Genomic DNA, 13,685 nt, shown 5'->3' with positions numbered 1-13,685 from the left:
ATACAAAAATATATTGTTGAAAAGCACATTTTCAGGCCTATCAGTTGATGCTAGTGCTAGCTGTCTGAATTTTTGTTGGTAGCTAGCACAGGAGTCCAAAGCGTGTCTGCTCTCCCTGGGACGGTTGGGACAGTATTGTTTATAGTTTATACCTTATTACAAATCAACAAAAGGCCTAATTGATTAAGAACCAGTGTGAAGTCACTGAGTGAATGTTTATTCATGTGGCATCCAGTCAGAAACCTTTTTTTTTTCTTCCAAATTCCATATCTCAGTAATTTATGAAAATGTATTCTTTTACAAATGTTTTCTTTTTCTCAAAGACATCTGTGAACAAGTGACCTTGTAATTATAAGGAGTTGAAATTTAGACTGCTATTCTTTCAGAGTAAATTATATATTTTCTTAGCCCAGAACAAGGTCTCCCAACAGCCCCGGCAAGGCAGAATTTTGGAAAAATCCACTCCTTGTAGGCTACATTTAACAACATTGTACCTTTCATATTTGGGTTGATCAAATCGTTTCATTACAGTTCAAGTGAGTAATGGAAGGTTATTTGGTGTTGATACATAAGTGTCCCTACTGACCCCGCTCTCCCCTACCAAAGAGCAGTTTTTACTCACTAATATGTGCTAATTTAACGGTTCCACTTCTAACACTATAGTTTGGGATTGTTCTTGGTTCCAATAATCAGCCCTGGCCACACTTAGACACACCCGTGCTTGCATTACATCCCATTATCTATGACCTTAACATTTTCATTCCTAAATTTGATCACTTGTTCGACAGAAATCCAAATTAGCGTTTGTTGTATTTAGAAATGAGATCATTGTGGTTTCTGTGTTTGTCGGTTTCCCACTTGGCACAGCTACTCTGTGCATTTTTCAGCTTTTGACTCTAAAAGAATCCAAATCAGCCCAATACCAAACACATCACAGGTGAGGCCAATAGCCTGAAGCCAAAGCAGGCCTGTTCTGATACAGTCTGATATAGCAACCTCTGGAGCGTATCCAGCCTGTGCTGTGTATCCTGTGACAGCCGCTGAGCACAGATAAAGACGTGTGTGGTCAAAAATGCAGACTTTGATCTGATGCTCCCATCTCTATGAATAAGCATCCGCCACATGCTGTGTACAGGAGGGAAGTGGGAACATCAATGCTAATCGAGCTCTCTGTATGAGACATTTTTTGATTTAATGAAGATCCGCTGATGGAAAGATTTTGGTCCTTTTTTGTCATTGTTGTTGTTAGCGGTGCAGTTTGAGATATAATGTGATTTTACTGAGTGACACTTGTAGCCTCAATGGCGAGATGGGGGAATCAATAAATGAGGGAGAACAGCAATAAGAGCCGTTAAAAACCCAATCACATACTCAGGTGATAGTGTAAACCCATAGACTCAGAGAGGCCGGGCAGAGGCTAAAAAAATCTTCATTCTCAAACCAAAAAAGATAATTACAAAGCTGTATTTTAATTGCAGGTACTATAATGGTGATACATTACCTCTAGTCTCTAGACATCTTGTGTGAATCTCTTCTCTAATTAGCTAACTTGCTGCTTTTATTAGTGAAAACTTTCTTCATTTGAATTAAAGGCCTTTGTAGGCAGTGTCAGAGGCCAGTCATTGATGTTGCTGATGGGGGTTGGGGAAATTAACAGGTTACAGCACACCGCCAACCGTGTCTCTGTTTGTTTATGAGCACGCATGCAAATGTACTTTGCCTCACTTTGTTTCATTATATGTGCATGAAAACGTGACTGTGTGTTTACCCATAAAAAAGATAGGTCGCACTGTGACACATCAAAACCCACCATCAGGTATCATAAAGCAAACGTCTCCTTGTTATTGAAGATACTGTAGAGACACGACGGCGAGGAGAAGGAAATTATAGTGAGCGCTGTGAATCATCTCAGCGGTTCATTGCCACTTCACGCTGATTGAAATGCCAAAGGATGACTCTCAAGGCCCCATGTTGATAGCAAGAATATCCCTTCCTTCGTGAGTGATACTGTCATCACCATCGCCATCGCCATCATCAGTTACCAGTAGCTTTTCATATTTGTCCTTATTTTTGAGAAATATAAAGAAGGAGCCCCATGATAGCTTGCTTGAATTATGGGTGTGACTAATGGTTATTCCTCTCAATGGACCTAACTTCCCAAACAGGTTGGTTCCAGTCTAGCAAAAACACAAACAAACCATAAAAGACAGAGTTGGAATCATAGTTTCCTGATTGAAACAGGCTGAAATCATAAAATGGCCCTCAGAGAGCTGATTGTTTCTCCATCAGATCATGGCAAATATACATTTTACCACCCAAAACCATTTGAATGAAATGTACAATATTTTAATCTCAATGAAAATGCACCGATATTCTCTTATGGTTTTCTTTTTATAAAAAATACAAATGTTCTTCCACAGATACATACATAACAGCAATATTTTACAGGCCTATCTTTAAAAGAATGGCTACTATATTTTATAATAAGCTAGCTTAACATGGAAGCAAATATGCAGGAGAGGTTGCCTTTAAATAGTTTTAAATAGACTTTTAAATAGACTAAAATGCAAACACTGTAAGCAAAACAGATTTGCAACAAAAACACAGCTTTCATCATAGGAAATCACTGCAGACAAAATGTGGACATTCATGCAGAAGCTTTCGAGAGTCTTCGGCTGGCGGACCCGACACAGCAAATAAGGCATTCCTGTCTGATCAGCAGCGATGGAAAAGTAAAAAAAAAAAATGTATAACATGTTTTCCAGTAAGGTAACCAGTCATTGGTGTCCATGCTCAATTCAGCCAAGAGCCACAGGTTAGAAAAGTTCAAGTAGTGGCAAGTAAAGACACCATGGTTCATTTTAGACAAAGAAAACATGGTTAATTAGGAAGTCCTTGTATCACAAATGATAGTGCTTTAGTTGTGGTTGGAAAAGTATCATGTTTAAGAGTCATCATCAGTTTTTATGACGTGGAAGAGAGTGACATTAAATACTACCTGGTGTCCGTTATTCCAGGCGTACAGTGCTCTCTCTCTGGCGTTATAGTCGAGCATGGAGATGTGAAAGTACTGGTTGTGGAAAGGGATGTCTATGTATTCGTAACTCGAAGTCTTCGTAGAGTAAGAGTAGTAAACCTTCGCTCCCGACAGGTGAGAGTTAGTGATATAGAGCGTCCCACAGATCATGAATGACTCACCCGCGTTCCTTTTGGAGTATTCGGTGTTCCAAGTCTTCAGCACCTGCAGGGTGTCGGGGTCCATCTGGGAGACGACGACATTCCCGGCGTTTTGATTGGTCGCGTACACGACCCACATTCCCAGCTCGTCAGCCATGACGTCGATGTCGGAGTACCCTCCCCACGTGTACGGGTACATGTTGTGGAAGCCGGCGAACTCCAGAGCTCGCTGGGCCAGCACGCTGCCCGAGTCGAAGCTGTACTTGACGATAATGTTGCTCTGGTACTTGTTGTAGTAAAGCGATCCGTTGTAGACCATGTGATTGGTTCCCTCCCATTTAAACGGGAGGCTGTACGTTCGGGAAACCACCCCTGCGACAAAGTCGTCCATTGTCTTGAACTCACGCACAATCTTGCTGTTAGTGTAACTGTCCATATACCAAACCTACATCAGAGAGGATGAAGAGAATGAGTAATGAGAAACAGCCAGACAGCCATCAAATATAAACTATTTCTAACCTCTTTTTTAAGTAAATAATTGATGTGATTCTATAAAAAATGCAGTTCAAAAGTTATCAAATCAGAAATATCAGTACTCTACTATAGATTAGCTCAAATCAAAACCCACTCTATCTTCAGCTGTGGTGATATTCTATCTTTTCTAAAAACAGATATAGTACCGTACACACTGCACAGCCCCCAGAAAGCACTCCCCTGCTCGCCTGCTTTCATAACTCACCCTGTTGTTTCTGGTTGATGCTAGAGGATCAGTCATCCATGCCCCAAACCGGGTTCCAGATGTCTTTATTGTAACAGGTCCAGTGATTTTCATTAATTTCCCACACGCTGTTAATAAAGAAATGCAGCGATAAGATGTGCTGTGGTGGTTTTTGTCTCTAAGTAGATTTCTCAAGCCAATTTCATGCCTGTGCCACCAGAGAGTGTGCCCTCTGTGCATACTAAGATAGCACTGGCAGCGAGCTGCTTTATTTAACTTACAGCGTAATGGTGCAACTGCTGTTTGTGGTTACAGGCAACACAGCTTTCTCCTGCCCAGCCCGTAGTATTTACTTTAATGCAGCTAAAGAATATGGACATACAGACCTCACATAAGGTATCATCAAAATCTTTAGTTACGGGCTGCTTATTTTGGTAAACTACAACACATTTGGTTTGAGCACAATTAACAAAGGGCAGGTTTTTTTTTTTTAAATAAATTAAAATATTTTAATTACAATAAAATTAAAATGTAGTGCAGCAGCAGTGTCTAGCCTAAGAAGCACCTTCCACACAAACTCTACCAGTGCCACTCACTCACATTCAAAATGTATAAAATATAAAACACATACAGTATGAGTCAACATATTTATTAGGGCTGTCAATTGATTAAAATATTTAATTGTGATTAATGATTGTCCATAGTTAATCGTGATTAATCGCAAATTCATAAAAACATTTTTATCTGTTCAAAATGTACCTTAAAAGGAGATTTGTCAAGTATTTAATACTCTTATCAACATGTGAGTGGACAAATGTGCTTTCTTTATGCAAATGTGTGTATATATTTATCATTGGAAATCAACAAACAACACAAAACTGACAAATACTGTCCAGAAACCCTCACAGGTACTGCATTTAGCATAAAAAATATGCTAAAATCATAACATGGCAAACTGCAGCCCAACAGGCAACAACAGCTGTCAGTGTGTCAGTGTGCTGACTCGACTATGACTTGCACAAAACTGCGTGTGATTATCAATTATAAAGTGGGCATGTCTGTAAAGGGGAGACTCGTGGGTACCCATAGAACCCATTTTCATTCACATATCTTGACGTCAGAGGTCAAGGGACCCCTTTGAAAAGGGCTAAGTTTTTTCTGACCAAAATTTAGTGTAAGTTTGGAGCGTTATTTGAGCTCCTTTGCGACAAGGTAGTATGACATGGTTTGTAACAATGGATGCTTTAGGTTTTCTTGTTTCATATGCCACCAGTGTCTTCACTCTAGCTTTAAAACTGAGCCCGCTACAACCTAAATATCGCAAGTTGAGTTAATGCGTTAAAGAAATTAGTGGCGTTAAAACAAATTGAACTTTGACAGCCATAATATATATATTGTGTTTTTTCATAATTTTGTCTTCAATATATGGTTTTATTTAATCACTGTAAAGAAAATGAGAGAAACACATTTAATAAATGTTCAGCTGACTAATGAGTAGCCTGACGACCTCCCTGTAGAAATAGTGGATATCAAGTCCACAACCAGCCCCCCTTTTCTGTCCATTATGAAGCAATTAAGTACCGTATGTTCCTTTCAAAAAGCCTTCTTTAAAAAAGATTTTGGAACATCTTAATGTTTGAAGAGCCAAAGGCTGTCAATACACTAACCAGTCCACAAGAACAAAAACTAATTGCTTCGTTTCTTCGCTGGCACTGAGATCGAGGTGAAAGCACATTGCCATTAAACGTATTTTTTTAAAGGAAACATTTTTTGTGTGGGATGTAAGGGCAACACAACAAAGAACAGCATTACAGCAACTGAAAGTGGGCTTCTAAAAGTAACCTGCTGTATAGGGAGCAGTTTAATGAACACAGGCCACACTTGTTTGTGGTCAAAACCACAAGGAAGTCAGGCCACAGAGTTTTTCGTTTTAGATCTACATTTCTCCTTTGGTTATTTTCTTCAGCAGCAGAAAAACAACAGTATACAAAGGGCACAAAAATACTCTTGCTATGACGGTGATGTGGCTGTTACATATTATGAAATCCTGCAATGCCACTTGTGCTAGTACTATGTATTCACCAGTACCATTGCCAACACTGCTCTAATAATACAGTAGAAAACACTGCACACTACATGCACATGCAGTGTTCAGCACTTACTTAGTTTGCCCATACAGCTGCGGAGCCGGCTGTCCAGTCGCAGGACTCGCTGATAGAGCTCATCGTAGTCAAAGGCCCCGAGCTCCTCCTGGATGCTTGTCAGCACTGCTGAGAGGTTCCTGATCTCCTCCTTGAAAGTGGAAATGAGCGCAGCATCCATCTTGTACTGCTCCAGCACAGGGATCAGCGGCTTCAGCTCGTCCATCTTGTCCTTAAGCTCCTGCAGAGGTGACAGTGACAGCGGCAGAAATGGAAAACAGAGAGAGGTGGCACAATGTGGATAGGTGTGATAGTCAGGGACAAACAAAACTACAGTTACAGAGGAGCACACCCTGCTTCAGTACATGTTAAGTATTTGTTAGCAAAAGAGTCCACCCACGTAGCTACAGGGGAGACTGGTAACTGATGAGGAATTATACACGTGTCCCTTGTTGCCTTAGTGCTCCATAACATGTTAGCATTTGCAGTCTCAAGAGACAGTAAGTGACTAGTATTATTCATAATGAGATAATAGACTGAGCTTGTACAGTATGTGCTGTATGAAGCACCTAATGGAACTAAGAAATAAACCATTCATTCATTCATCCATGCATTTACCCTTTCAGCTTGTGGGAAACTATGTAATTATCCACCATGAATTTACCAGGTCAACTAAAACGGGTCAATTTCCTGAAACACACAGTATGTCTATTCCTGTGTTTAAAGGTCTTATTGATGAAATTTTTATGTAGACAAATTAAAAAATATTAATAATACAACTACGGAGCCTTTAGAAAGGTGCTGAATAAATGTATGGCTTTACCTGAAAAAAAAAAAATTTTGATTGTGAATTAAAGGGACTGTTTGTAACTTTATAAGCGTATAAATGTACCGGGTCAGGACACATGCGCGCTCGCGTATGCGCGCTCGCGTGTGGCTGAAGTCTCTCCTCCGCTGCTTGTTTGCCTTCAACCACACAGCGCGCGTTCTCGCTCAGCTCGCTCCATCTCTAGACGTGAACGCGCGCTCACTCCACACTGCAGAACAGTTAGTAGCTCTGAGAATATCTAGTGAATGTACAGTGGACGTTTGTGCAGAAATAACTGCTGCAGCTCCTCCAGACAATCAGAGGTTTCCCGTGTCTTGTGAAGTGACGGAGCTCCGCAGCGAGACACGTTATCGCCTCCTACCGGGTGCCGGTGTTTCCCCTGCGGGCGCAGTCAGGAGGCTGAAGCACCCGGTCGGGAGGCGATAACGTGTCTCGCTGCGGAGCTCCGGCACCGACGCTGAAGGAGGAAAAGCCAACACTAGGATCAGCATTGATTTGTGGAGAGACCTTCGTCTGGTCAGCTAACATTACTACCAAGCAGGTGAAATATAGGAGTGATATTGTGGTTTTAGCTGACGTGTGTCGCCTCACTGTTTTGAGCGATGCTTGTTCATGTCTATGTAGAGCGAGCACAAGCGCGAGCCCGACGCTGACTTACGTTGACTTAACGGCTACAGGTGTCGCTGTTAACAAGCATTTCTGAAAGTTACAAATAGTCCCTTTAAGCCTCTAAAAAATGTTGTCGGGTCCAAAATGAATGTTTTGTTTATCTCTGTGGAAGACGTCTGACGTTTGGTTCCCACTTCTAACAAGGCTTGTGAGCCAATAGTAAAACAACGTTGGCATCACGTGGTATCTCTGGGTCACCGGTTAGTGTTGAAAAAACGGTTAAATGTCTGAGATTGACAGTAAGTGCCTGGCAACGACTTGTTGTGAAGTAAATGCAATGGAACAGGGAGGGAGAATGCGATGTTTAGTGGCTGAATGTTATCAGTGTTATCAATAGCACCTTTAACTACAATTTCCTTATAATATTCATATTTCTTGGTGGCCAGCTTTCTTTATTTAAACCATGGCTATATTTCTGACGTTCTTGCCAGGCTGATGGTTTTTCCACACAGTTATTTCTCAAACTCATTGAGTGTCTTGCAACCTGCCACACGAGAGATGTTCCTACTCCCATACCAGCTGTCCTGTGCAATCCACACAGGGAAACCGTAGCAGCACAACAGCTTCTGAAACAACCATACATTGTAAGCGCTTTCTGATTCAGAGAGCTTCTTTTGTAGTGTATGTATTCTTTATTTTCATGTACACACAAAAGATTATCATGCTGACAAAGACATAACATAGGCTCCTCGGCTCTTATCCTGGCTTTTCTCAACAACTTGTTGTAAATAAAGGGGACGATTATTAGCAGCTGTGTGAAAGTCAAAGAAGACTGTGTTGGGTAGTTATCAGCCAACGGATAATTGTGCCGATATAAAGGATGAGGAGACTGATGCTGAGCTAAGCAAACCAGCGGAACAATTTTGGAAACGTGTTTGATACTTGTCCCAAGTCTTACTATGGATAATTGAACCTGACCCCTGGTGGCAATTTTTGGTGTTCCATCTGAAGAGTTACAGGGACCTGCCGCTAAACGTAACGCCCTTGCCTACGTCTCTCTCCTTGCACGTCGTGCTAGTTTACTGAAATGGAAGGAGCCTACATTCCAAATGGCTTAGTGACCTGATGTCATGCCACAATCTTGAGAAGATTCGGACGCCATACGTGGATCGGGCGAAAAGTTTTATAAGGTTTGAGGTACCTTTCTCACCTATTTTCACAGGTCTACTACTGTGGTTTCTGAGTAGCAGACATGACTTTTCTCTCTTCTGCTGGAGGAGGACTGGGTGTGTTACCACTGCTCCTTTGACTTATTATTCTGTATGTAGCTCATCTTATGGAAATTGTTAAGGTGCAGAACTAGCTTCTCCTATAACAGTGTTGTATTATTTTTATTTTCATCTTATTTTTTTTTTTTTGGGGGGGGGGGGGTATTAACACCCTGACTGTACCAGCTGCTAGCTGTAGTCTTATATTTACCATAAAGATATAAGAGTGGTATCGACCCTCTCAAAAACAAGTGTAATGGCATTTGTGAAATGAATGTTGCATAAAAACTTCCAGGTAAATATAGAAAAACAAAATAGAAAAGATCCATTGAACGTTTGATTAAACCAGGCTGTGATTAAACGAGGCTGAAGGATACCTGGAAGTTTCTGGCGATGATGGATTTCCTGTCATCCTCAATCTGTCTGAACTTGGTCCTCAGGCCTTTCATCTGGTTCTCCATCTTCATGACATATTGGAAATCCCTCTGAGTTCGCAGGTTCAGCACCTCAATGGACTGAGACATGTTCTGCACCTAGAGAAAAACAATGATAAATACCCTAACAGGGTTATCAATCACAAAGTGGACATTTAGCAGGATAGTATAGTATAGTATGGTATAGTCAGCAAGTGAATTGAGGATGCCTTCCCTTCGCTCCTTCTTTCTTTTCACTACAACTAATTGAAAGGCACTTTGAGGGGTTTTCCCTGGTGAGCCTGCGTGTGTGCCTGAATGTGTGACAGGCTAATTTTGAAAAAGAACAAATATGATAAAGCCTAGCAGCCACGTACCTGAGGTAAATGTACATGATAAAACATTGTGTATTAGGACGACTACTACACTCTTCAAAAGAACAATAAAGCTTGCAGGGATTTGTTCCTTCATAATTCCAATCTTTAACAGGAGAGCGTGTTTGCTCGTGTGCGTGCATGCTGCACTGGGGTGGTAAATATTCCCTTTTACATGTGCTTACCTTCTCTAGTAGCTGGCGGAGCTGTCTGCTCTTGGCATCTCTGGAGCACAAGCTCTGTTCTGGTGCCACCACTGTGCAGATACAGCGGCCATCAGCATCCTGGGCCGAGCTGTACACCTGCCAGCCCTCCTTTGGGCCGATAGTCTGCAAGCACAGGCACATACGCACTGAGGTTAGATCGATATTTTAGATTATGTATTGTATCATTGAGTTCATATTTATGCGACACTGGTTCTCTTGGGAAAGCTGGTAACCTTAAGTATTTCTAAGCGTAGCAACAAAGATATGTTGCTGCAGATGCACCCACTTTGAAAAAAACCTGGGCAGTCAATGGTAGTGGAGTGGAGCGCAGCTACATACCTTTTTTCAAACAATAAGCATGAACAATGTCAACTTTAAAAATATAATAATAACAATAATTAGGGCTGTCAAAGTTAACGGAATAATAACTCAAATTTGTTTTAATGCCACTAATTTCGCAATAGCCCTTTCGGAGGTTGTCAGCATGATTTCAGAGGTTGTGAGCGGGCTCAGGTTTAAAGCTAGAGTGAAGATACTGGCATCATATGAAACTAGAAAAACCTAAGGAATCCATTGGTACCAACTCATACTAGCTTGTTAAGAAGGAGGATAAATAATGCTCCAAACTTGCACTAAATGTCCACTCCCATGTTGATAAGAGTATTAAATACTTAATAAATCTCCCTTTAAGGTGCACTTTGATAATAGATAAAAACACGGATAAAAACTGTGCAATTAAACAGAAACTTGCAATTAATCGCGGACAATCATGCGATTAATTGCAATTAAATATTTTAATCAATTGACAGCCCTAATAATAATAAATTGATGTCTCATGGGTTCAGTGTGCAAACAGTGCATGATTTCCAAGCATAGACTAAGGTGTACCCCAAGATTGAATGTTGGGTCCACTTTATTTTAATGTTTATAATTGTAATGTTTCAGCAATGTAATACACTGTAAATTCATCTGTGATGCATATTCTGAAGCAGCTGTTAAAACTATGCTAAATTCTTTCAAGCTGAACACTGACAAACACCCTGATTTTCACTATGACTAAACACATTAATTAGTCCCATCCCCAGACTAGAACATCAGGTATTACTGAGATAATCTCCTAATTAGAAACATTTGGGCATCTGGATTGCTGACAAAACCTCAAGCACATATAAATACATTTAACAAAAAGTTGAGGGGGAAACTTAACTTATACAGAAAAAAGACTTTTTTAGGGAGAGGGTAAAGGAGTCGAGCCTTCTCTCGGGTCTGGATTATGGACATAATTTATAGACATGTGACTGCCTCCATACTAAAACGCCTGGAGCCTTTCTGCCCTTTAGCTTGAAAGCTATTGTACTTCATATTGTGGGGATTGACAAGTGTATATGTGTTTCTTAACAAAATCCTATACTGTAAATTCCCCTTTACTAACTAGAGAGCATAAGATTATGATTTAAGGATTGGCTCATAGGCTACACGTCATTTTAGATATGAAACACCTCATGGATCCAGATGGCATCTTACTCCCATTCATTAATTCATTCATTACTTCGTAAAACTCTGCCTGGCAGATTTCATCAGCTGTAGTTAGCTAATTAAGCTAACATTAGCTGGTTAAAGATTCAGGCTCAATGACTTTTTAATGTTGACTAGTGTTAAAGTGTTACGAGAACCCTGTAAACCCTGTCTTAAATATGCACTTGATAGCTATTTACATGATATCATGCTAAAAGACTGAGGCTAAAGCTGTATGTTCAAGAAAGTCTGCTTCCTGACCAGTTGGTGATCCATTAGGAAGTCATAGAAATAAAGATACAGCATTGTTCTTGTACTGCAGTGTAGAGCTTGAACATCCTACAGAAAATGTAAGATTAGACTCTTATTTCATTCCAACCTATAATCCACTTATAGCCTACAGTACTTGGACAAGCAAAACAGAGATTCTTTATGCTTAATTGGTTGTAGTCACAGCTGTGTGAGAAAATAGGCTACTACACAGTGGATGTGCTATCATGAACCAAGCTTGTTTTTTTGTTTTACCACCTGTAACCCCAGGGACTGCCCATCGTTCCGACGGTCCATTGTTCCGAAAATACACTCTCCACAAATACACACTCTCTAATTATGGGTAATTATTATGCAGAATGACATCATCGGACCTTCCCGTCTCGTTGCCTTGAATGTCTTTGTTGGTTGAATCGTTTGGTTAGGTTTAGGCATGAGAAGTGAGGTTAGTTAGGTTTAGGGTAAGAATATCAGGGTAAGCCAACCAGAGGCGGGTCATAGGCAGGAAAAAAATATCACAACCGGGAAGGTCAGATTGTGCATAACAATTAGCCGTGTGCTTCTGTTTGGGACAACAGGATGTTTTCAGAGTATTGGGGTTTCAGAATAATGGGCCGTCGGAACAATGGCATGGCACCGTAACCCCACAGTAGTGTACGACATGCTCCTTGGCTTTGGAATTAACGGTGGATTACCATTGTATGTAATAAGCCAGTGGGCCGATCATGCTAACATTTACAGAACACATTAGACCAGACAAATTTGAATCCATTCCTTACACTTTTGCCTCGTGTTTCTGGTTTTGGAAAGGCCAAAAAAAGACAGTATCACTCTTAATACAGCCTGTACACACAAGTTCATCATGTGGAGAAATCCACAGCTTGACAGGCCTGCTGTGCCTAGTTACGGTTGCTAAGCTATGATTGGACAATGTGGACAACAGTGCATCATTTTCCATAACCGCATGGGTCGGAGTAGAATATTCATAACATTCACATTTGTCAACAATCAAAATCTAAGTTTTGTTCATTCATGATGTTCTTTGAATTGAAAGGTTCTTTTGACCCTACAGTGTCTTTCTCAAACTTTTGCTTAAGTTAAGTTAAGTTTTTTTCCTGCTACTATATGTCACTACACCGCCATTACGTTAGAGCTGTGGGGTTATGCACAACATCTTGCCATTCAACTTTGAAAATTGAAGACATAAACTTTGAGTAACTTCAAGTACTTTTTCTCAATTATTCATAGGACCTGTGGCCATGCACTCTCTCGCAGTGGAGAGATTTAGCTGACGCTTCAATCAAGCAAAAACAGACAAACAAGCCTGAAGATGCTTTTGTATTCATATAAATATTTATGCACTTTGCCAGCAAGGACTCTGATGGTAAACCTTGTCATCCACTATAATCCGAGTGACATATCTGAAGAAAAGGAGGTACATTTTGAGGAAGGGGGATTTATGAACAAACAGAATAGTTGAAGAGGTGGTTATGTAGGAAAACAGTAGCTGGAAAAAAAGACAATGAAAAGAGGACAGTGCTGACAAAGAACAAGAAAGAGGACTTGACTGTCAATTAGGGGGAAAGAGATAGAGGTAGGAGAGTAGGTACGACGGCACATATATCACTACAGAGAAGTACAAAGACAGCCAGCATAAGATAATGAGATGAGGTGAGGGATAAACGAGGAGGGCACCAACGTGTACGGAGGAGAAAATGAAGGAAAACAGACAGAGAAGTAAAACAAATAGGCAGATAGATGACATTGGCAGAACAGTCCATCTCACCAATGCTTACATACGGATTAAAAATAAAGAATGGTTCTATACAAGCACTGACTGGCATTACTTATTCAGTTAAGCCAAACTAGAACTGGATGATGCATGAAGAACAACATGTTTTACCTTGTGCGGTTTAATAATCTAGTATTTTATTTATGAAATTGTATTGTTGATGAGGCGAAGACTAATTTTTCAATATTTTCTATCTCTCACTGCACGTTAGATAGAAGAAGCTCAGACTCCAAGGCTACAATGGTTTCACAGAGCTGAGCGCCGAAGTCTAGTCATTAATCATCCTCAGAAAACAGCATCCAGCAGCTCAAAGCTCTCCCCAGCCGCACAGCAGAGTTTTGCTCCCTGCACATCCCACACACACACACACACA

The 13,685-nt window shown here is 40.6% G+C and overlaps 1 protein-coding gene across 1 annotated transcript in view; it reads right to left on the bottom strand.

Annotated features, from left to right (window-relative positions):
• Positions 1-2,330: 2,330 nt before the first annotated feature.
• Positions 2,331-13,685, bottom strand: part of olfm3a (olfactomedin 3a) — a 31,361-nt gene continuing 20,006 nt past the window's right edge. The window contains exons 2-6 of the mRNA XM_037756208.1: positions 9,715-9,858; positions 9,120-9,275; positions 6,058-6,277; positions 3,917-4,023; positions 2,331-3,622 (exon numbers count right to left, since the gene is read on the bottom strand). Coding sequence (XP_037612136.1) covers positions 2,945-3,622; positions 3,917-4,023; positions 6,058-6,277; positions 9,120-9,275; positions 9,715-9,858 — 1,305 coding nt within the window. The 3' untranslated portion in view covers positions 2,331-2,944. The remainder of the gene's footprint in view (positions 3,623-3,916; positions 4,024-6,057; positions 6,278-9,119; positions 9,276-9,714; positions 9,859-13,685) is intronic.

Source organism: Sebastes umbrosus, chromosome 21 (assembly GCF_015220745.1).
Source record: "Sebastes umbrosus isolate fSebUmb1 chromosome 21, fSebUmb1.pri, whole genome shotgun sequence".
Lineage (NCBI taxonomy): Eukaryota > Metazoa > Chordata > Actinopteri > Perciformes > Sebastidae > Sebastes > Sebastes umbrosus.
Note: the sequence above shows the minus strand (reverse complement) of the source record. Positions and strands in the feature narration are given on the sequence as shown.